General features: G+C 39.1%; 2 protein-coding genes and 1 pseudogene across 15 annotated transcripts in view; 1 reads left to right on the top strand and 2 right to left on the bottom strand.

Moving 5' to 3' along the window:
* The window catches only part of LOC135568999 (zinc finger protein OZF-like), a 64,848-nt gene that overhangs the window by 21,682 nt on the left and 17,501 nt on the right, over positions 1-25,665 (top strand). The gene's annotated exons all lie outside the window — the stretch shown is intronic.
* Positions 1-25,665, bottom strand: part of LOC115110023 (zinc finger protein 27-like) — a 47,241-nt gene that overhangs the window by 18,148 nt on the left and 3,428 nt on the right. For 2 of the 14 annotated variants that reach the window (XM_065015800.1, XM_065015799.1), the window contains exons 2-3: positions 5,459-5,707; positions 2,757-3,005 (exon numbers count right to left, since the gene is read on the bottom strand). In XM_065015800.1, coding sequence (XP_064871872.1) covers positions 2,757-3,005; positions 5,459-5,561 — 352 coding nt within the window. In that variant the 5' untranslated portion in view covers positions 5,562-5,707. Of the gene's footprint in view, positions 1-6; positions 2,304-2,756; positions 3,006-5,458; positions 5,708-7,318; positions 7,358-7,454; positions 7,713-8,176; positions 8,774-25,665 lie in introns of those variants that run through there. The other 12 variants (XR_010462792.1, XM_065015791.1, XM_065015793.1 and 9 more) reach the window with 12 other exon arrangements.
* LOC135568998 (oocyte zinc finger protein XlCOF6-like) lies at positions 15,411-25,617 on the bottom strand (annotated as a pseudogene).

Below are 25,665 nucleotides of genomic sequence, written 5' to 3'. Positions count from 1 at the left end.
TGAAGAATAATGGAGGCCTCTGTGTTCTTGGGACCTTTAATGCTGCAGAAATGTTTTGGTACTGGTCTCCAGATCTGTGCCGACACAATCCTGTCATGGAGCTCGACGGACAAATCCTTCCACCTCATGACTTGGTTTTTACTCTGACATGCACTGTCAACTGTGGGACCTGACATAGACAGGTGAGTTCCTGTGCAAATCATGTCCTATCAATTGAATTTACCACAGGTGGACTCCAATCAAGTTGTAGAAACATCTCAAGGATAATCTCAAAGCAAAGGGTCTGAAAACTTAAAAAACATAAATAAGCAAAACATATATCTTTTTTTTTACATCTGCAAGAATTTCTAAAAACCTGTTTTGGCTTTGTTATTATGGGATATTGTGATGTTATTATGGGGTATTGTGATGTCATTATGGGGTATTGTGTGTGGATTGACGAGGAAAAACATGTCATCAATTTTAGAAGAAGGCTGTAACGTACCAAAATGGGAGAAATGGGAAGGGGTCTGACAGTGCCCTCGGAAAGCATTCAGACCCCTTGACTTTTTCCACATTTTGTTATGTTACAGCCTTATTCTAAAATTAAATAAAAAAATATCCTCAGCAATCTACACACCCTCATAATGACAAAGCTAAAACAGGTTTAGAGATTTTTGCAAATGTATTAAAAAAACAGAAGAACAAGACAGACTCAAAATTGAGTTCAGATGCTTCCTGTTTCCATTGATCATCCTTGAGATGTTTCTACAACTTTATTTATGAAACATATGAAATATACACTACTGTTCAAAAGTTTGGGGTCACTTAGAAATGTCCTTGTTTTGAATGAAAAGCGCATTCTTTGTCTATTAAAATAACATAAAATTGATCAGAAATACAGTGTAGACATTGTTATTGTTGTAAATGACTATTGTAGCTGGAAACGGCAGATATTTTATGGAATATCTACATAGGTGTACAGAGGCCCATTATCAGCAACCATCACTCCTGTGATCCAATGGCATGTTGTGTTAGCTAATCCAAGTTGATCATTAGAAAACACTTTTGCAATTATGTTAGCACAGTTCAAAACTGTCCCAAACTCAACACCCCAGATGCTAATATATGCTTATTAGTATTGGATAGAAAACACTCTGAAGTTTCTAAAACTGTTTGAATGATGTCTGTGAGTATAACAGAACTCATATGGCAGGTAAAATCCAGAGAAGAAATCCAAACAGGAAGTGAGAAATAGATTTTCAACAGTGCCTATTGAATTCACAGTGAGATATGGATGAGGTTGCACTTCCTAGGGCTTCCACTAGATGTCACCGTCTTTAGAAACTGGTTTGAGGATTCTACTATAAAGTAGGGGCTCATGAGAGCTCTTTGAGAAAGTGGTCTGGCAGAGAGCCTCGGTCTCATGACACTTGCTCCCGACAGAGTTAGCTCTCGTTACAATGCTTTTCTTCAGACAATGAAATTCTCTGGTTGGAAACTTATTGATGATTTATGTTAAAAACATCCTAAAGATTGATTGCATTCATCATTTGACTTGTTTCTACAGACTGTAACGGAAAAATGGTTGTGTTTTTTTGACTTGGCTATGACCTAACATAATCATATGTTGTGTTTTCGCTGTAAATCACTTTTTAAATCGGACACCATGGGTAGATTAACTGACCCCAAACTTTTGAATTGAGATCAGGTGCATCCTGTTTCCATTGATCATCATTGAGATGTTTTGACAACTTGATCTATAAAATATTAAATATATATGTATCAGATATAAATCATCAGGATGTGACAGTCCACTGGTTATATTCAACACTTCTCCCATCGTTGCCTAGTTAAAAAAAGGTTAATAATAATAATAGTTAGGCTCTCCATGAGCATTAGCTGCTACTTCTCTCAATCCCGTTTTAAAAAGTCTCCCTGTGTGACATTCCTTGAGACCAACCAGAAATGTTTCCTTGGCCAAATATTACCAGATTGTCATGAAAACAACATGTGCTCTCGTTTCTTCATCACCAAATGTTGTGAGACAAAAGAGAAGGCTAGGTGAGCATCAATCGCTAGTTCGGTGCAGCAGACTGCAGGTGTGTAGTGCTGCAAGAGCTATGAGCCGCCACAATGGTGTTTTTTAGTAAAGTTAGATCAATGTCTTGGATGATCACCTAATGATTAATTAGCAGTCCACATCACCAAATATTATAGCATAACATTACTTTTACAACAAAAATAACACCTACTTTCTTACGAGATTTTAGGATGTTTTGCTGAATCGTCCCAAACTCAACAGCACCATGAGGCAGAATGTGCTTTGATTAAAACAAAATTCAGGAAGTCAATATAATTTAACACCATCTGCTCTAATTTTCTAACCAAACAGTAATTCAAGAAGATTTAAATGCATATTCCCATGAAATTGATTGAGATCAAACGATTGGCATGCAGACGCAGCTTGGTCATTTCACTGGTAAAACGTGAAGAATCATAATTCAATATTGATAGTGATGATGCCATGGCCCATTTTGAAATGAGGTATGCCTAACTTGGTGATTGAGGGTATTAAACATTTTCAACGTTCTTGAGACAATGTGTGGGCAAAGGCAGGCGTTACAAGTTTAAATTGTTTTTGCTTCACTGTGAAGTCTTGAGGTTTTCAGGGATGTGTGATGTCAGAATTACAGAATTCAACCTAGAAATAGACTGGTCATAACTTATGGAGGTCTAATTTATGAAGTTAACTTATAGATAGAACCAGCTCTTACCATGACTAACAGTTGTCCTAATGTTCTCCTCCTCTTCTTCATCTTTAATGTTGACATTCAGCTCCAGTGTTTGACTGCAGTCTTCCAGCTTCACTGATGCCATCTCTGGATCCTGCAGAGCAAAATGGTCTCCACTGTCACAATCAGGACCCAGTGACTGTAGGTTTCTACTCAGTGTGGAAGGAGAGAGGCAGGCTGGGTTTGTCCTCACTGTTGATGTTAACGGCCTCAGACTTAATCTGAGTCGGTCTGTAGTAATAAAGACAAATGGACACAAAAGTTATTTTCTTGACAGTTCTGGAACTTTATTCTGTAAAAATATTTTCTTGTTCAATTATCTCATTTCAGTAGCTCAGGTAGCTAATCCTTGAAAAAACATTAATTCACGTTAGACACATTTTAAATTGCACAACATAAGTGCACTTAATCTATAGTAGATTTCCTAAATTCACATAAATGCATAAATGGCTCAAAAACCGTTTAGTACAAGATGGTATCATGGAGGTCCACAAACAAACGTTTAAGGTCCATGTCTGTCTAATTCTGTACTAAGAAAATAAAACAAGAAATCCCTATTAACTTCTACCACACCCTCCCCTTCCCCAAAAACCCTCCCACACCCCACAATAAACTATATCAATAGATCCCTTTCTGTGTTTGCAAACATGGGGGTTTAAATCATGCTGAGACAATCCACCCCCAGGTTATCCAGCTTATCAAAAACCATACCGACAGTAACATCTGTTACCCCAAACAACTGCTGCAATTTACAAAATAACTTTCAACCTGGTATTTCTACTTTACACAATGCAAGTTGTTGATAACCTTACCAATGAAAGCTATGAAGTACATATTATTCAATATTAAAGTATCCTTTGTCACAGTGCATTTATGGCTGCAAGATTTCTGAACAGGCCTCGAAACCATGTCAGGACTAGTGGAAAGACCAGTTCTGAAGGTAGGTCCTCTTACTACAGGACCAGCCATGGAAGCTCCATCAGTCTGACAGTAGGTCCTCTTACTACAGGACGAGCCATGGAACCTCCATCAGTCTGCACTGTAGTTCCAAAAGTCTGTCTTACAGCCTCTGCATATGATACATCATGACGGATTCTATATCTCTGAGCATCTCTCTGCACCTGGCATCCACCAAATGCTGCTCTGTGTCCTCCACACAATTGCAACACTTAACTGTCACATTGCTCCAACATTCACTGTAATCATGTTCCCCACCACACTTGGCACATCTTTTCACTCAACAGCTACATGTTCCATTCTTTGGCATTTAAAAACACTGTGATGATTCACTGTTGCTGATCCAGTTTCAACTGTTCTGCTATGGAACCCTGACCTGTTCACCGGACGTGCTACCTGTCCCAGACCTGCTGTTTTCAAGAGAGACATCAGGAAAGGTAGAGATACTCTCAATGATCGGCTATGATCAGCCAACTGACATTTACTCCCGAGGTGATGACCTGTTGCACCCTCGACAACCACTGTGATTATTATTATTTGACCCTGCTGGTCATCTATGAACATTTGAACATCTTTGCCATGTTCTGTTATAATCTCCACCCAGCACAGCCAGAAGAGGACTGGCCACCCCTCATAGCCTGGTTCCTCTCAATGTTTCTTCCTTGGTTCTGGCCTTTCTTGGGAGTTTTTCCTAGCCACCGTGCTTCTACACCTGCATTGCTTGCTGTTTAGGGTTTTAGGCTGCGTCTGTTCAGCACTTTGTGACATCAGCTGATGTAAGAAGGGCTTTATAAATACATTTGATTGGTTGATTGATGAGGCTGGGTCAAATTCTCTGACATTGAAGCTAAGGAATCCTATACTGTACTTTTCCAGACAAAACCTTCTAACACCTCAACAGCACTGATAAGCTTCAACCACTGTCTCCCTTCACGTGTTCTTTAACAATATCATCCATGGACATAGATATTGGGACCTCAGAGATTATTATTCCCTTGAATGTAGCATCAGCTCCAGGGTCATGGCTTCTGAGCTTTGTCCCATTATGATTTTCCATTTGAAGAATCTTCCCTTGGTGAACCTGACCAGCACAAGATATTAACAATCTACCATTTATTTTTTATTTCACCTATTTAACCAGGTAGGCTAGTTCAGAACAAGTTCTCATTTACACGGATGCAGCCTAGTTTAACTTCAACTCTTTTTATGGCCTTGGTTAATCGGGGTGTAAATTAGAGTTTCTATACTACATGCGCCACTGCTTCCAGTATCAATTTTCTGTTCTTCCTATGTCTTTCCACTACAGACCGTTCAAATACTTGGCCCTCATCCTCCCACTCCATGTCATCAGAACTGTCCCCCACATTGATCGCATTCCAGCACAGCTGTTGCTTCTCAAACTCTCTCTCCATTTCCATTGTTTCAGGGGTGTCAAACTCATTCCACTGAGGGCCGAGTCTCCGCGTTTTTTTTCTTCTTTCAATGACAACATAGACAATCAGTTGAGGTGAGTTCCTCACTAATTAGTGACCTTAATTCATTAATCAAGTACATGGGTGGAGCGAATGGGTTTGATACGTGCTCCGATTCATCGCATTAACGTGAAGTCTTGAGTTATTCAGGGATGTGTGATGTCAGAATTACAGAATTCAACCTAGCAATAGACTGGTCATAACTTATGGAGGTCTAATATATGAAGATAACTTATAGATAGAACCAGCTCTTACCATGACTAACAGTTGTCCTATTGTTCTCCTCCTCTTCTTCATCTTTAATGTTGACATTCAGCTCCAGTGTTTGACTGCAGTCTTCCAGCTTCACTGATGCCATCTCTGGATCCTACGGTGCAAACTGGGCTCCACTGTCACAATCAGGACCCAGTGACTGTAGGTTTCTACTCAGTGTGGAAGGAGAGTGGCAGGCTGGGTTTGTCCTCACTGTTGATGTTACCGGCCTCAGACTTAATCTGAGTCGGCCTGTAGTAATAAAGACAAACGGACACAAAAGTTATTTTCTTGACAGTTCTGGCACTTTATTCTGTATGACTAAATTACATTTGTAATATGTTTTGGTGCATATATGCATTTACTATATTATCCAAATAAGAAAGTGTCTGATCGCAGAACATTCCATAAAATTCTACAAAAATACCACCGGTCTTTAAAACAGCTGTAACTCATTCGCGGTTAAAAGGTACGGAGTGGCAGGGTAGCCTAGTGGTTAGAGCGTTGGACCAGTAACCGGATGGTTGCAAGTTCAAACCCCCGACCTGACAAGGTACATATCTGCCATTCTGCCCCTGAACAGGCAGTTAACCCACTGTTCCTAAATAAGAATTTGTTCTTAACTGACTTGCCTATTTAAATAAATAAAGGTATTACTATTCTGATTTCAGACTATCAATCCTTACAAAACAAGGAAGACTCAATGTACTCTAAGTGTTTCTTTATCTTCATTAGGAAGTGTAAATTGCAGTTGTTTGGGGAAAAAAGTGTTTGGCACATTTTCACAGGTGTTTTTTCTTGACTGATTTACGTCACATCATTTGAAAGGGCTGTTTCTCAGCTTTCAAAATATGTATCATGTTTTCATAATGGTTTGACACCAGCAAAGTATAGCTCATTTAGGTATGCATGATCTCAGTAAAATCAGGAATTTCAAAACTCTCCTACCGATGATGCAACAATGCCAATATGGCGATTTACAATTAAGTCAGGTTTACAGTCCGCCTATCGACATGTCTGTAGACAATTGTCTTAGCGACATCATGAACATTCTATCGTCGTCCGACATCAAACTTTTCACTTATGAAAAAGTATAATTAAAACAGCCTCTGCATGACATCAGCACCCCAGTGCTCTAAATAGCATACTTTATTTTAACACCAATAAAACCCATCCGTTTAAAAATGAATTCAGTAAATGTCAAGCTAGCAAGCCAGGCAACTAAAAGCTATTTTCTAAACCACGTTTTGGTTCGTTGTCTAGCCAGTTCAAATAATGACCAGAGTATAGCTGACAACGTCTAAACTTTAGTTACTTGTGATCCATTATTACAGGAAAGTAAACCAACATAATTAATGACAAGGTAATGGCGAGCTTACAGAAAATAGCTTAGTGCCATAGTGTGACAAAATAAAAGTAGGTCATTCTGAGAATTGTTTAAACTGCATCATCATAGGAGGATTTGGTCTAGTTGCTGTGACAGTACGGTAACCACATCAACAGACACTTCAACGGACACTGCGAGTCGCAGAGAATTAAACTTTTTTCACGCCTGTGCGACAAGGAAAGTGACAGTCGCAACGACGGTCTACAGACATTCCACAGGAGTATAAATCAAATGTTGTTTTGACCAGTGACACTGGTCGCATTCTAATTGCCTACAAACATGTCGTTAGACCAAGTATGAGCTAGACTTTACAGTTAACTGGTGTTCTAAAGCCTAGTGTTTACATTCCCACCTTAATGTATTCAGCCATCCAACATTACACGTAACATGAGGGCTCAGATTGGGAAGTGCAAATAATGGCAGTCTAGGCAGATCTACAAAGTAATCAAGGTGTCTTCTATTCTGAAAATACTCACAGTAACTGGAGAATCCACCCTCTGTGTTACAGGAAGATTCTGGTAGAGGAGAGTAACGTACAAACGACAGGCTTAGTGATGAAGATTTAGAGAGTATAAAAAATGTTAAAGTAATATGGCCTTTGTGTTTAATTACCTGGCCTTGGCACACGGTGCTTTGACTTCATTTTCCTTGATGAGTTCACAACGCTTAAGTTGTTCTATCCGTCTGTCCAGATCACTGATGTCCCCCATTGTCACACACAATCCTCACTCTGGGGTCTGGAGGAGTCACCTATAGGGCCTCGCAAACACAGAGTGTATTCTTCACACACAGTCACCCTGGTCCGAAACACACACACTCTCGCTGTTCAGGCAGTTCTAGTCACAAAGAGAGGTCGGCAGATAGAGGGATCTATGGAAGATCAACATTTTTTTTAGAGCATGGTAACATGTAGACATTGTTATATGTATGTTCTGTTCAATGTGAGGGCTTCAAATAGTGGAAACCCCAATAAACTAACTAGCGTAATAGTTAGCGTTACTAGCGAAGTTTGCGAGTTAGTTAGCATGAAGTGAGTTAAACATTAACATAATAACGTTAGTTAATTGGTAACGTTAGCTCAGCCAGCTAGTTGGCTGGTATTTTCATTAAGGTTGGTATTATGGCTATATTTGTGTTCATATTTAATACTCAGTTTGTGGTAGAAAAGATGACTGCGTTGTTAGGATTTGCTAACCAGTTAGCTAACAATCTTGGCCTGTTTATCAGGTACTTACGAAATGCTAACGTTGCTTAGCTAGCTAATTTAGCTTGCTAGCTAGCTGTTACCAATGTTTTCTAGTCGAAACGGCGTAATCCAAAACTAACATAAATACCTTTGAATATTGGGGAAGAAGAACTCGAGATACATACATATAGCTGTTTTATTCCATGTAAAAGCAATTTTTCCGCTCCACCACGGTTATCTTTTTTCACCGGTTTACCAAACCACAGCCGGACGGGCTCTGTCTGCAGCTTCCGCTGTCGGGGACGCGCATTTCGCAGTCATCAAACGCGAGGGGAATTTTTCAGTTTTTAAGCAAATTTCAGACAATTCTACATGTTGACATGACTAATGCTGTGTTCTTATGATGAAACATTATAACAAAAACAATGGGGGCCTGACTGTTTACATATATTTTCTACATACTTTCTATTTGGTTTTAGTCGTTTATGTTGCCACTGAAGTAGTTTTTCCCATCCTGAAAATGTCAAATAATAACACTATTAATTTGCTAACCACAAATACTTTCATCCCCATTGATGTATATGGCCCAACGATTGCATTTTCTATGTATTGGCCAATGAGAGGCTTTGAAGCCATTGGCACTCCCCAGAAGGAATGGATGGAATTCTACAGTATTTCAATTGAACGTTTTAAGGACAATATTACATGTATTTAAGTATTTTTGTTGTTGTCGTGCAGACACTAACATTAGTACTTCAAAATATATAAAACTTTGTATTTAATTTTTTTTTTTTTTTTACCCCCATTTCGTGGTATCCAATTGTTTAGTTGCTACTATCTTGTCTCATCACTACAACTCCCGTACGGGACGAAGATTGAAAGTCATGCGTCCTCCGATACACAACCCAACCAAGCCGCACTGCTTTTTAACACAGCGCCATCCAACCCGGAAGCCAGCCGCACCAATGTGTCGGAGGAAACACCGTGCACATGGCAACCTTGGTTAGCGCGCACTGCGCCCGGTCCACCACAGGAGTCGCTGGTGCACGATGAGACAAGGAAAATATATCAACTTTAAGGAAAATGTATATATATATATATTTTGTTTGTTTAGCGCACATAATAAAATATCAACTTAACATGCAAAAATTTAAAAGATTTTACTGAGTTACAGTTCATGAAAGGAAATCAGTAAACTGAAATAAATTAGGCCCTAATTTATGTATTTCACAACTGGGAATACAGACAGATATGCATCAGTTGATCACAGATACCTTAAATAAAAAAGGTAGGGGCAAGGATCAGAAAACCAGTAGGTATCTGGTGTGACCACCATTGTCCTCATGCAGCGTGACACATCTCCTTCGCATAGAGTTGATCTGGCTGTTGATTGTGGCCTGTGGAATGTTGTCCAACTCCTCTTCAATGGATGTGCAAAGTTGCTGGATATTGGCAGGAACTGGAATACGCTGTCGTACGCGTCGATCCAGAGCATCACAAACATGCTCAATGGGTGACATGTCTGGTGAGTATGCAGGCCATGGAAGAACTGGGACATTTTCAGCTTCCAGGAATTGTGTACAGATCCTTGCGACATGGGGCCGTGCATTATCATGCTGAAGCATGAGGTGATGGCGGCGGATGAATGGCATGACAATGTGCCTCAGAATTTCCACCTCGAAAAAATTAAATCGTGTTTGTTATCGGTAGCTTTAAACCTGCCCATACCACAACCCCACCACCCACGGAGCACTTTCTTCAAAACGTTGACATCAGCAAACCACTTTTTTCTTGATCAATCATCTAATTTCAGTAGATCAGGTAGCTAATCCTTGACAAAACATTAATTCACATTAGACACAAAGTACACATTTTAAATTGCACAACATAAGTGCACTTAATCTATTGTAGATTTCCTAAATTCACATAAATGCATAAATGACTCAAAAACCATTTAGTACAAGATCACAGTATGTTTCAGGCAGCACTATGTACTATTTTATGAATAACCTTGTCTTCACTGTATTATTTCACTCACAGAAAACAATTGTATTTCCCATTCACACCATATTAAGAATTATCAGGGTTCGTACAGTAGCAAGTCAAATTCAAGGACTTTTTTCAGGCACTAATATTTATTTACTTTAAGCCCCTTGTGCAAACCCTGAATTATAGATACATATAGAAACTGTATGTGTCTGAATAGTAGTACACATGTAAATCAGTTTTTTAACTGATAATATTTACATTCAGCTTCAAAACTGTAGTGCAACTGAAATGTTCTCTCTCTGATGAGGCACTACCTGCACTGAAGTCCGTTGATGCAGACCTCCTATGGTATCATGGAGGTCCACAAACAAATGTTTAAGGTCCATGTCTGTCTAATTCTGTACAAAGAAAATAAACCAAGAAATCCTTATTAACTTCTACCACACCCTCCCCTTCCCCAAAACCCTCCCACACCCCCCAATAAACTATATCAATAGATCCCTTTCTGCGTTTGCAAACATTGGGGTTTATATCATGCTGAGACAATCCACCCCCAGGTTATCCAGCTTATCAAAAACCATACCGACAGTAACATCTGTTACCCCCAACAACTCTTCTGCAGTTTACAAGATAACTTTCAACCTAGTGTTTCTGCTTTACACAATCCAAGTTGTTGATAAGCTTACCAATGAATGCTATGAAGTACATTTTATTCAATATTAAAGTATCCTTTGTCACAGTGCATTTATGGTTGCAAGATTTCTGAACAGGCCTCGAAACCATGTCAGGACTAGTAGAAAGACCAGTTCTGAAAGTAGGTCCTCTTACTACAGAAATGTGGTTACTACTGACAATTGAGATGTACAAACTATGGCATAAGGGGACGAAAAGCGGATAAGAGGCAATCCGTAATTTCGATTAAGACATTAATGAGCGAGCTATAACGGACGTAGTCAATATAACTTTGTTCAGCACTTTGAAATGTACAACGACAGAATTCAGAAAATGGGCTGTTCTTACAGTGTTCTCCCTGTATGCCAAGTCAGAACCGTAAGATAAATAAAGGGGCATATAAGCAGACAATGAAAACCCTTACAATATTCATTGATTACATTTAGCTACCACCAAGTCAAAACAGTGGGAAAAATTAAGAGGTGAAAATAGACCAAATTATTAGGGGGAATAACATGGGCTACTACACTACAGACTACAGACTTATTATTACTTATAATTACTTTCTAGGCTACAGTATACACATCTCCCTGGCATGTTACATCATTTATGCAGCAGCATACAATACATTTTTGGACTCACCTTGTTGTGCTGTGATCACTTGAACAGGAAGGTGGGGCGGCTGTCCTTCGTGGGTGTAACTGTATAACTTTGATCGTATAACTTTGATCCGTCCCCTCACCCCTACCCGGGTGCGAACCAGGGACCCTCTGCACACATCAACAACAGTCACCCACGAAGCATCATTACCCATCGCTCCACAAAAGCCGCGGCCCTTGCAGATTAAGGGGAACCAGTACTTCAAGGTCTCAGAGCAAGTGACGTCACCGATTAAAACGCTATTTAGCGAGCACCATCGCTAACTAGCTAGCCATTTCATATCAGTTACATGGATATATTTTGTCATCAAAGTCTGTCATTCTCTGGATTTATGGTGCTTTAAAGACAACTGGGAACTCAGGGGAAAAAATGATGGCGTCAGTGATCTTAAGATCATAGCTGAAGAAAGAGGCCCGAGTTCCCAATTTACAATTGCGATTTGGATGAAAGTTCAAAACGTATTTTCCCAGTCATAGCTTGTTTTTCACTGAGTTCCCAGTTGTATTGAACTCACTCAAGTCAGATTTTGAAGTACTGAGTTATGTTGTTTTGAGCACGGCACAAATCAAGCTTCATCGACAGCACGGCCAATGTTGAATGTTTACATTTTTAAACTAGGAAAAGAGCCCCTTAGTCTTAAGACTTGAGACCACAGAGCCACTCCAATGAATTGTAGGCTAATGATTGCTTTGCAATGCTTGCAGTTAGCCACTGACTCCTACCAAACCACTCATTGTTGAATTTGCAATTTGTTGTGTAAAGTTTATGTCCAATGGCTGATGAACACCAATACATTTTATCTATAATTTCTCATTATTTCTCTTCATAAGACAAAGATTAAAAAGGATTTGCCAGTAGACTGTCGACATGATTCATGATGATGACTGCTAGCTCAGAGTTTGAAAGTATTATGTTGACATGATCAGTCCAATCAAAGCGACTGTAGATATCACATGATTTGATGTTATTTTATCTGTGGACAATGACCTTGAGACTTCGTGGATGGGATCTTCTAATGTAACTCTATGGCAGCACCGAAGGGGCTTGAATTTTCAAGTAGACCTGGCAGTGACGTATTGTCCCCATGAAAGACAGAACACTGAGCCAATCACGGCCTTACTCAAGAAAACAAAAAAAGAGTCCATGTTTGTATGCAGCTTTGTTAATAACTCAATTATATGTTGTTTTTTTTTACATTGTTTGCAAACAAATAATTTATTTCACACTGTTTTATCGCTAAAACTGTGGGGCTCAAAACAGGTGGCTCACCTGCCCTGAATGATGGGTCTCCACTGAACTTACCTAAAACACTGCAGTCCGTCTGGGTGTTTAACCTTCCAAAGATCCCCCATGTCACCCTGCTCCTCCGTACATTCCACTTCCACCATCTGCCCGAAAAGGTCTGAAATCATACGTCTTTAAAGAGTATCCCCCCCAAATAATACTACTACTACTACTACTACTGCTACTAATAATAATAATAATAAGTGACACTGGCTAATTGAGGAGAAATGTGTTTACTGTGATATGTGGTTGTCTCACCTGGCTATCTTAAGATGAATGTACTTAATGTGCTGGTGACATCACAGGGTCAGAGAGAACTCCTGACTGTAGTCATACAAAAACACTCCAGGCACTCAGCCCATAAGAACCATTCATACTGTCAGATCTAATATGAAGAACTGAATACAACCAATAAAACCATTCATACTGTCAGATCTAATATGAAGAACTGAATACAACCATAAGAACCATTCATACTGTCAGATCTAATATGAAGAACTGAATACAACCATAAGAACCATTCATACTGTCAGATCTAATATGAAGAACTGAATACTAAAGAGAAGAAGAGGTTGACCAGTACATATTCATGTAACTTTATTTTTCATTGGCAGATCAATAAAGTTTGCTTCAATGCAGTTATCCAAACACATTCATGATCAGTAACTAAAATAACTAATCTAGTTTTAAAGACAATTAATAAACACATGGATTAATTTCATAAACTGTGTATCATTAAATAAAGTTGTAAAATAATCCCCCCAAACTAGTGGTGAAAAGTGATCATCACACCATCTCTATCTGATACATATTAGGGGCGGAAGGTAGACTTGTGGTTAGAGCATTGGGCCAGTAACCAAAAGGTCCCTGAGCTGACAAGGTAAAAATCTGTTGTTCTGCCTCTGAACAAGGCAGTTAACCCACTGTTCCTAGTCCATCATTGTAAATAAGAATTTGTTCTTAACAGACTTGCCTAGTTAAATAAAGGTTAAAAAAAATGTTTTTTTAAAGAAGTGTCTACTAGCTCCTTCCCACAGAATACTGCAGAGGGACAACTTGGTCTCAGAGCAAAACGTATTATGTATTACAAAAACATCCGTGCCACTCCATTTAGTATGTTAGGTTATATTACATTGGACTACCAATGTAACCTGAACTAAAATATAAACTAAACATGTAAAGTGTTGGTTTCATGAGCTGAAATAAAACAATGTTCCATGTGCAGAAAAAGCTAATTTCTCTCAAATGTTGTGCACAACTTTGTTACTATCCCTGTTCGTGAGCATTTCAGCCTTTGTCAAGATAATCCATCCACCTGACAGGTGTGGCATATCAAGATGCTGATAAAACAGCATTATCATTACACAAGTGCACCTTGTGCTGGGGGACAATAAAAGGCCACACAACACAATGTCACATATATCTCAAGTTCAGGGAATGTGCAATTGCATGATGACTGCAGAAGAGAATTCAATATGTATATATCTACCATAAGCCACCTCTAACGTCCTTTTAGAGAATTTGGCAGTACATCCAATCCTCACAACTGCAGATCACATGTAACCACGGCAGCCCAGGACCTCTTCACCTGCAGGATTGTCTGGGAGGGGGCTGAGTAGTATTTTGGCTGTAATCAAGACCTTTTGTGTGGAAAAACTCATGCCGATTGAATGGACCTGGCTCCCAAGTGGGCCTATGCCCTCCCAAGTCCCACCCATGGCGGAGCCCCTGCCCAGTCATGTGAAATCCATAGATTATGGCCTCTTATTTAAAATGACTGATTTCCTTATACAAACTATACATCTTTGAAATTGTTGTGTTTAAATTGTTCAGTATAATACGACTTCTAGGATGTATCGTTTGTTACGAATTACAATTCTTACGTTATTTTACGCATTGCTATTCATACAATATGTTACGAACTTGTAATATGTATGATATGTTACGAATTCCAATTTGTTGTTGCTAACGTTAGCTAGGATAGGGGTGAGGGGTTAAATGGTTTTAGGGGAAAGGTTAGCTAACATACTAAGTAGTTGCATGTAAGCTAACATGCTAAGTAATAGCTAAAAAGTAGTAAGTAGTTGCAAAGTTGCTGATTAGCTAAAATGCTACAGTCCTCCTTGATGAGATTCTAAACACAGCATCCTTTGGCTAGAAGTTTGCGTTACACGCCCACCCTTCCACAGAGCAGGAGTAAGACTTCTCTCCTGTGTGACTACATTGGTGTGTTAAATTGCTATGGTGAGAGAAACTCGCCCAAAAGTCAGAGCAGACGTAAGCAGGCTTCTCTCATGCGTATATTCTCTGATGATCTATTAGCTCGGTTGCTGTTTTGAAGCATTTTACACAAACAGAGCAGGAGTATGGCTTCTCTCCTTTATGTATATGTTGGTGTGTGTTTAAGGTATCCAGTCAAGAGAAACTCACCCCACGGTCAGAACAGGAGTAAGGCTTTTCTCCTGTACGTGTTCTCCGATGAACTTTTAGCTTAGTTGATGTTCTGAAGCATTTTCCACAGACAGAGCAGGAGTATGGCTTCTCCCTGTGTATGTTCATGTGATGAACTTTAGCACAGTTGGAAAGTTTTCCACAGAGAAAGGAATAATAGTTCCTGGGTCCAGTTCAGATTTTTCTTTTAGGTGCCCACCTGAGACTGTTCCAAGGCTTCTCTCCTGTGTGTGTTCTCTGGTGAACTTTAAAACATTATTTGATGTTTTAAAACTTTTTCCACAGTCAGAGCAGGAATAAGGCTTCCCTCCTGTGTGTGTTCCTCTGATGAACTGTTAGCACAGTTGATGTTTGAAGCATTTTCCACAGTCAGAGCAGGAGTATGGCTTCTCCCCTGTATGTATACGTTCATGTGATTTTAAGTTGGAAAGTTGCGAGAAACTAGTTCCACAGTCAGAGCAGACGTAAGGCTTCTCTCCTGTGTGTGTTCTCTGGTGAACTTTTAGCTCAGTTGATGTTTTAAAACATTTTCCACAGTCAGAGCAGGAATAAGGCTTCTCTCCTGTGTGTATACGTTGGTGTGTTTTTAAGGTGCCCAGCTGAGAGAAACTCGCCCCACAGTCAGAGCAGAAGAAAGGCTTCTCTCCTGTATGTATACGTTCATGTGATTGTAAATGGGAAAGTTGAGAGAAACTCGCCCCACAGTCAGAGCAGAAGAAAGGCTTCTCTCCTGTGTGAGTCTTCTGATGAACCTTTAGCTCATTTGATGTTTTAAAACGTTTTCCACAGTCAGTGCAGGAATAAGGCTTCTCTCCTGTGTGTGTTCTCTGATGAACTTTTAGATGAGTTGATGTTGTGAAGCATTTTCCACAGTCAGAGCAGACGTAAGGCTTCTCTCCTGTGTGTGTTCTCTGATGAACTTTTAGCCCATTTGATGTTTTAAAACATTTTCCACAGACAGAGCAGGAGTATGGCTTCTCCCCTGTATGTACACGTTCATGTGATTTTAAGTGGGAAAGCTGAGAGAAACTAGTTCCACAGTCAGGGCAGACGTAAGGCTTCTCTCCTGTGTGTGTTCTCTGATGAACTTTTAGCTCATTTGATGTTTTAAAACATTTTCCACAGTCAGAGCAGGAATAAGGCTTCTCTCCTGTGTGTATACGTTGGTGTGTTTTTAAGGTGCCCAGATGAGAGAAACTCGCCCCACAGTCAGAGCAGAGGAAAGGCTTCTCTCCTGTATGTATAAGTTCATGTGTTTTTAAGTGGAAAATTTAGAGAAACTAGTTCCACAGTCAGAGCAGTAATACGGCTTCTCTCCTGTGTGTGTTCTCTGATGAACTTTTAGCTCATTTGATGTTTTAAAACATTTTCCACAGTCAGAGCAGACGTAAGGCTTCTCTCCTGTGTGTGTTCTCTGATGAACTTTTAGATGAGTTGATGTTGTGAAGCATTTTCCACAGTCAGAGCAGACGTAAGGCTTCTCTCCTGTGTGTGTTCTCTGGTGAACCTTTATATGACCTAATGTTTTAAAACATTTTCCACAGTCAGAGCAGGAGTATGGCTTCTCCCCTGTATGGAGACGTTCATGTGATTTTAAGTAGGAAAGTTGAGAGAAACGAGTTCCACAGTCAGGACAGAAGAAAGGCTTCTCTCCTGTGTGTGTTCTCTGATGAAGTTTTAGCACCGTTGATGTTTTGAAGCATTTTCCACAGTCAGAGCAGGAGTAAGGCTTCTCTCCTGTGTGTATTTTTAGGTGTATTTTTAGCTTTGATAGAAATGGGAAAATCTCTTCACAATGTGGGCAGTGATGAGACCTCTTAGCTCTCTGATCTTCCTGCTGTTGCTCTCTGGATGTGGAGAATGTCTCAACATGGTATCCTGTGTGAACATCAGAAAAAACAGTCAGTTGGTGTGATATACATGTTAATCAAATGTATTTTATGAAGCACTTTTTACATCAGTAGTTGTCACAAAGTGCTTAACCTGTCTGGTTCAAATCCCATAATTAAAATTATTTTACACCATTTTAAAGATAAACTTCTTGTAAATCCAGCCACAGTGTTCGATTTCAAATAGGCTTTACGGCGAAAGCACACCAAACGATTATGTTAGGTCAGCACCTAGTCACAGAAAACCATACAGTCATTTTCCAGCCAAGGAGAGGTCTCATAAAAGTCAGAAATAGCAATTAAATGAATCACTAACCTTTGATGATCTTCATCAGATGGCACTCACAGGACTTCATGTTACACAATAAATGTGTGTTTTGTTCGATAAAGTTAATCTTTATGTCCAAAAACCCCATTTGAAATTGGTGTGTTGTGTTCAGAAATGCATTGTCTCAAACAAACATCCGATGAAAGTAAAGAGAGCCACATCAAAAAACAGAAATACTCATCATAAACATTGATAAAAGATACAAGTGTTAAACATACAAATACAGATAAACTTCTCCTTAATGCAACCGCTGTGTCAGATTTCAAAAAGGCTTTACGGCGAAAGCACACTCTGCGATTATGTTAGTTCAGCGACTAGACACAGAAACCCATACAGCCATTTTCCAACCAAGGAGAGCTTCACAAAAGTCAGAAATAGCATTAAAATTAATCACTTACCTTTGATGATCTTCATCTGGTGGCACTCCCAGGTCTCCATGTTAGACAACAAATGTTTGTTTTCTTCGATAAAGTTCATCTTTATGTCCAAATACCTCTGTTTTGTTGGTGCGTTTAGTTCAGAAATCCAAAGGCACAATAAGCACTCTCGAAAAGTAATAAAACACAATAAAAGATAGTAGAAACATGTCAAACGATGTTTAAAATCAATCTTCAGGTTGCTTTTGTCATAAAAAATCAATAATATTTCAACCGGACAAAAGCTTCGTCAATGGAAAAAGGTAAACAAGAAATGCGCGCTCTCGATCACGTGCCTGGCTCATATGGATGGAAATTTCCACTGTCCTCTCATTGAAAGCGGTGTATCTCCCTCATTTTTCACAGTAAAAGCCTGAAACAATGCCTAAAGACTGGTCACGTGTTGAGGAAGCCATAGAGATCTGAAACAATGCCTAAAGACTGGTCACATGTTGAGGAAGACAGATTTCCACTGGGTCCTAAGTCTTTGTATGGTGGATAGGCTATCAATGGAAAAACAGCCTTTCAAAATAATAGTACTTCCTGGTTGGATTTTCCTCGGGTTTTCACCTGCCATATCAGTTCTGTTATACTCAGACATTATTTCAACAGTGTTTTCTATCCAAATCGACTAATTACATGCATATCCTAGCTTATGGGCCCGAGTAGCAGGCAGTTTAATTTGGGCACGCTTTTCCAAATGCTGCCCCCTACCCTAGTGAAGTTAACTTCTTTGGGTTAGGGGGCAGTATTGGGTAGCTTGTATGAAAAACGTGCCCAAATTAAGCTGCCTGCTACTCAGCCGAAAAAGCTAGAATATGCATATAAATACAACATTTGGATAGAAAACACTCTGACGTTTCTAAAACTGTTTGAATGATGTCTGTGAGTATAACAGAACTCATATTCCAGGTAAAATCCTGAGAAAAAAATCCTACCAGGAAGTGGGAAATCTGAGGTTTGTAGTTATTCAACTTATTCAGCTCCTATTGAAGATACCGTGTGATGTTAGTTATTTTTCACTTCCCAAGGCTTCCACTAGATGTCAACAGTATTTGGAACCTGTTTTGAGGATTCTACTCTAAAGCTCATAAGGGCTCTATGAGTGAGTGGTCTGGCAGAGTGCCACAGCCTCGGTCTGGCGCGCTCACGTGAAAGGTAGCTACGTTCCACTTAATTTGTACAGACAAAAGAATACATGTAGAAGCACAGTGGCCACAAAAAAACTCCCTAGAAAGCAGGAACCTAGGAAGAAACCGAGAGAGGAACCAGGCTCAGAGTGGTGACCAGTCCTCTTCTGGCCATACCGGGTGACAGGTAGCCTAGTGGTTAGAGCAACCGAAAGATTGTAAGATCGAATCCCCGAGCTGACAAGGTAAAAATCTGTCGTTCTGCCCCTGAGCAAGGCAGTTAACCCAATGTTCCTAGGCCATCATTGAAAATAAGAATTTGTTCCTAACTGACTTGCCTAGTTAACCTGTTTGGGTGCATGTCCAAACGCTAGCAGGACACCTACGACAACATCTGGTGAAATATAAGTGTCTTACATCATTTAAAAGCTTCTTGTTAATCCAACTGCGTTGTCAGATTTGAAAAAGGCTTTATGGAGAAAGCATACCACGCGATTATCTGAGGACAGCTCCCCACTTGAAAATACTTTTTCAACCAGCACAGGCGTCACAAAATCACAGACAGCAATTAAATAAATCACTTACCTTTGAAGATCTTCCTCTGATTGCAATCCCAAGGGTCCCAGCTACACAATGAATGGTCGTTTTGTTCAATAATATCCTTCATTATATCCCAAAAGTATCAGTTTAGATGGCGCGCTTGATTCAGTAGGTCACTCGTTCAACATGCACACAAACGAATCCTAAAGGTTACCGGTAAAGATCGTCCAAAAAAGTCAAACAAAGTTTCCAATTAATCCTCAGGTATTCTAATATGTAAATAAACAATAATATTTAAGACGGAGAATAGTGTGTTCAATAGCAAAGATAAATAACGAAGAGCGCACTCTCGTTGATGCGTGCAACATGACTACTTTTCTAATGGGGGACATCTTGGAAAAACTACAAATACTCATTTTTCAAAAAACAAGCATGAAACCCTTTCTAAAGACTGTTGACATCTAGTGGAAGCCAAATGAACTGCAATCTGGGTCCTATCAATTTGAATATCCCATAGGCAAGCATTGAAAAAATCTGTGACCTCAAGAAATGAAAATTCCGGATGGATTTTACTCAAGGTTTTCGCCTGTCATATCAGTTCTGTTATACCCACAGACATTATTTTTACAGTTTTAGAAACTTCAGAGTGTTTTCTATCCAATGCTATCAAGTATATGCATATCCTAGCTTCTGGGCAGTTTACTTTTGGCACGTCAATCATCGGAAATTCCGGACAATAACCAGTATGCTAAGAAAGTTAAATAAAGGTTAAAAAATATATATTTTTTTTTTAAATACACTACCATTAGTGGTGAAATAAATGAATACATTCTAAAGTTACAAATGTCCATGTTTTTGAAAGAATAGCACATTTTTGTCCAATCAAATAATGTCAAAGTGATCAGAAATACAGTGTAGACATTGTTAATGTTGTAAATGACTATTGTAGCTGGAAACGGCTGAAGATCTCGTACAACGCTGTGTACTACTCTCTTCACAGAACAATGCAAACAGTCTCTAACCAGAATAGTGTCTAGAAGGCCAGCCTCCCGGAGTCGCCTCTTCACTGTTGACATTGAGACTGGTGTTTTGCGGGTACTATTTAATGAAGCTGCCAGTTGAGGACTTGTGAGACGTCTGTTTCTCAAACTAGACACTCTAAAATACTTGTCCTCTTGCCCAGTTGTGCACAGGGGCCTCCCACTCCTCTTTCTATTCTGGTTAGAGCCAGTTTGCACTGTTCTGTGAAGGGAGTAGTACACAGAACTGCACGAGATCTTCAGTTTATTGGAAATTTCTCACATGGAATAGCCTTCATTTCTCAGAACAAGAATAGACTGACGACTTTCAGAAGAAAGGTCTTTGTTTCTGGCCATTTTGAGCCTGTAATCGAACCGACAAATGACCCAGATACTCAACAAGTCTAAAAAAGTACAATTTTATTGCTTCTTTTATCAGCACCACAGTTTTCAGCTGTGCTAACATAATTGCAAAAGGGTTTTGTAATGATCAATTAGCCCTTTAAAATGATAAACTTGGATTAGCTAACACAACATGCCATTGGATCACAGGAGTGATGGTTGCTGATAATGGGCCTCTGTACACCTATGCAGATATTCCATTTTAAAAAATCATCCGTTTCCAGCTACAATAGTAATAATAAATTTACAACATTAACAACATCTACACTGTATTAATGGTCAATTTGATGTTATTTTAATGGACAAAAACAAAAAACAAGGACATTTCTAAGTGACCCTAAACTTTTCAACGGTAGTGTATGTATTCATTTCAGTAGACTGTATGGGAATGGGAATCAAACTATTCTAAAACTGGGTAGGAGTCAAAAACTAATGAGAGGCAAAAGTGGTGAAAATGATGAGCTATACCATCCTCCACTCAACATCACAAGGGTGATAGTAGAATTTGTGTTTAAAACACTGACTAAAATATTTCACCCTGAAACTGTATCAGTGTGTGTGAAATCCATTAGACACAATAAGACTAAAGTTGGTAATATGTGCAGCGTTGGCAGGATAGAATTAGAACACAAGGCTAGTACATGAAATAACATCTACATTGTGTTCCTTACAGGACATTCTTTCCCCACCCTTGTTAGAAACTGTTATTCAGAAAATCATGAAAATGTTTTTTCCCCTATGATAAACAATGTAAAACAATACAGTGGAACAATACAGCCATCCAAAATGACGGGGTGGGGTTCTACCCCTGATGACATCATAAAAGATGGGCTCTGAACTTGAGAGGGAGAGCTCTCTGAATAAAGAACTGATCATTTGTATGCTGGGAAAAACTGTTTTTATTAAAACTTAAATATTTACAACCTCTAGGATACAGATGGAGTTATAAAATAGTTCAGTTGAAGAACATTGGGATAGAAATTACAGCCTTGACTTGTTGGGTATTAGTAACTACACAGACTCATTTCATAGAACTTCAAAACACTGGCAGTTTGTCTCTCCACTTCTTTAGTCTCACTCTGTCAGGTTGGAGATAGCCCAGTGAATAAAACAAATCTCTGGCAATACTGTTTGTCATCCAACAAGTCTTAGCAGCATGATAACACTACAATGCATTCAAAGATTCAGACCCCACTCCCACGTTTTGTCTTGGCTGTGTGCATTACAGTCTTATTCTGTTGGAAGGTGAATCTTCATCAGTCTGACACTCTACCCATTCATGAAAGGAAAAACAGGTTTTTAGAAATAACATTGAAATATTACATTTGATCCTGACTAATCATTCAGTCCCCTTTAAAATAGTTCCCCAGTTGAAGCACCTTTGCCACCACCATGCTTCACCTTGAGTCTTGTTGGTGCCAGGTTTGCTCCAGACATGACGCTTGGCATTCAGGCCAAAGAGTTCAATCTTGGTTTCATCAGACCAGATCTTGTTTCTCATGGTCAGAATCCTTTAGGTGCCTTTTGACAAACTCCAAGCGGACTGTCATGTGCCTTTTACTGAGGAGTGGCTTCCGTCTGGGCACTCTACCATAAAGGCATGATTAGTGGAGTCCTGCAGAGATGGTTGTCCTTCTGGAAGATTCTCTCATCTCCATAGAGGAACTCTGGAGCTCTGACAGAGAAGAACCATCGGGTTCTTGGCCACCTCCCTGACCAAGGCCCTTCTCCCCCATTTGCTCAGTTTGGCCGGGTGGCCAGCTCTAGGAAGAGTCTTGGTGGTTCCAAACTTCTTCAATTGAAGAATAATGGAGGCCTCTGTGTTCTTGGGGACCTTTAATGCTGCAGAAATGTTTTGGTACCTGTCTCCAGATCTGTGCCGACACAATCCTGTCAAGGAGCTCGACGGACAAATCCTTCCACCTCATGACTTGGTTTTAACTCTGACATGCAGTGTCAAATGTGGGACCTGACATAGACAGGTGTGTGCCTGTCCAAATCATGTCCAATCAATTGAATTTACCACAGGTGGACTCCAAGTTGTAGAAACATCTCAAGGATCATCTCATAGCAAAGGTCTGAAAACTTAAAAAACATAAATAAGCAAAACATTTTTTTTTTTTACATTTGCAAGAATTTCTAAAAACCTGTTTTGGCTTTGTCATTATGGGGTATTGTGATGTCATTATGGGGTATTGTGATGTCATTATGGGATATTGTGTGTAGATTGACGAGGAAAAACATGTCATCAATTTTAGAATGAAGGAATGAAGGCTGTAACGTACCAAAATGGGAGAAATGGGAAGGGATCTGACAGTGCCCTCGGAAAGTATTCAGACCACTTGACTTTTTCCACATTGTTATGTTACAGCCTTATTCTATAATTAAATAAAAAAATATCCTCAGCAATCTACACAATACCCCATAATGACAAAGCGAAAACAGGTTTAGAGATTTTTGCAAATTTATAAAAATTTTTTTTAAAAAAACAGAAAAACAAGACAAACTCAAAATTGAGTTCAGATGCTTCCTGTTTCCATTGATCATCCTTGAGATGTTTCTACAACTTGATATATAAAAATATATATATTAAATATATACTACTGTTCAAAAGTTTGGGGTTACTTAGAAATGTCCTTGTTTTGAAAGAAAAGCACATTGATTGTCCATTAAAATAACATCAAATTGATCAGAAATACAGTGTAGACATTGTTATTGTTGTAAATGACTATTGTAGCTGGAAACGGCAGATATTTTATGGAATATCTACATAGGCGAACAGAGGCCCATTATCAGCAACCATCACTCCTGTGATCCAATGGCATGTTGTGTTAGCTAATCTAAGTTTATCATTAGAAAACCCTTTTGCAATTATGTTAGCACAGTTGAAAACTGTCCCAAACTCAACATCCCAGATGCTAATATATGCATATTATTATTAGTATTGGATGGAAAACACTCTGAGTTTCTAAAACTGTTTGAATGATGTCTGGAGTATAACAGAACTCAAACTGGCAGAAAAACCTGAGAAGAAATCCAAACAGGAAGTGAGAAATAGATTTTCAAAACAGTGCCTATTGAATTCACATGAGATATGGATCAGGTTGCAATTCCAGGGCTTCCACTAGTGTCACCGTCTTTAGAAACTGTTTGAGGATTCTATATAAAGGAGGGGCTCAAGATAATTGAATAAAGTGGTCTGGCAGAGAGCCTGCTCATGACAATTGCTCCCGACAGAGTTAGCTCTCGTTACAATGCTTTTCTTCAGACAATGAAATTCTCCGGATGGAAACTTATAAATGATTTATGTTTGACATCCTAAAGATTGATTGCATTCATCATTTGACTTGTTTCTACAGACTGTAACCTAAAAATGGTGTGTTTTTTTGACTTGGCTATGACCTAACATAATCATATGTTGTGTTTACGCTGAAATCAATTTTTAAATCGGACACCATGGGTAGATTAAGTTTACCCCAAACTTTTGAATTGAGATCAGTCTTCCTGTTTCCATTGATCATCATTGAGATGTTTCAGACAACTTGATATATAAAAATATTAAATATATATGTATCAGATATAAATCATTATGTGACAGTCCACTGGTTATATTCAACACTTCTCCAATCGTTGCCTAGTTAAATAAAGGTTAATAATAATAATAGTTAGGCTCTCCATGAGCATTAGCTGCTACTTCTCTCAATCTTTTAAAAAGTCTCCCTGTGTGACATTCTAATTGAGACCAACCAGAAATGTTTCCTTGGCCAAATATTACAGATTGTCATGAAAACAACATGTTCTCTCGTTTCTTCATCACCAAATGTGCACAAAAAGTGCAGGCTAGGTGAATCATCAATCGTTATGTTAAATGCAGCAGACTGCAGGTGTGTAGTACAAGAGCGATGAGCCGCCACAATGGTGTTTTTTAATAAAGTTAGATCAATGTCTTGGACGATCACCTAATGATTAATTAGCAGTCCACATCACCAAATATTATAGCATAACATTACTTTTACAACAAAAACAACACCTGTTTTCTTACGAGATTTTAGGATGGTTTGCTGAATCGTCCCAAACTCAACAGCACCATTAGGCAGAATGTGCTTTGATTAAAACAAAATACAGAAGTCTATTTAATTTAACACCATCTGCTCTAATTTTCGAACCAAACAGTAATTCAAGAAGATTTAAATGCATATTCCCATGAAATTGATTGAGATCAAACGATTGGCATGCAGACGCAGCTTGGTCTTTTCACTGGTAAAACGTGAAGAATTATAATTCAATATTGACAGTGATGATGCCATGGCCTATTTTGAAATGAGCTATGCCTAACTTGGTGATTGAGGGTATTAAACATTTTCAACGTTCTTGAGACAATGTGTGGGCAAAGGCAGGCGTTACAAGTTTAAATAGTTTTTGCTTCGCTGGGAAGTCTTGAGTTGTTCAGGGATGTGTGATGTCAGAATTACAGAATTCAACCTAGCAATAGACTGGTCATAACTTATGGAGGTCTAATATATGAAGATAACTTATAGATAGAACCAGCTCTTACCATGACTAACAGTTGTCCTAATCTTCTCCTCCTCTTCTTCATCTTTAATGTTGACATTCAGCTCCAGTGTTTGACTGCAGTCTTCCAGCTTCACTGATGCCATCTCTGGATCCTGCAGAGCAAACTGGGCTCCACTGTCACAATCAGGACCCAGTGACTGTAGGTTTCTACTTAGTGTGGAAGGAGAGTGACAGGATTGGTTTGTCCTCACTGTTGATGTTACCGTCCTCAGAATTAATCTGAGTCGGTCTGTAGTAATAAAGACAAACGGACACAAAAGTTATTTTCTTGACAGTTCTGGC

Source organism: Oncorhynchus nerka, unplaced genomic scaffold (genome assembly GCF_034236695.1).
Source record: "Oncorhynchus nerka isolate Pitt River unplaced genomic scaffold, Oner_Uvic_2.0 unplaced_scaffold_1272, whole genome shotgun sequence".
Lineage (NCBI taxonomy): Eukaryota > Metazoa > Chordata > Actinopteri > Salmoniformes > Salmonidae > Oncorhynchus > Oncorhynchus nerka.
The sequence above is the reverse complement of the archived record's forward strand: the minus strand, read 5'-3'. Positions and strand labels throughout refer to the sequence as shown.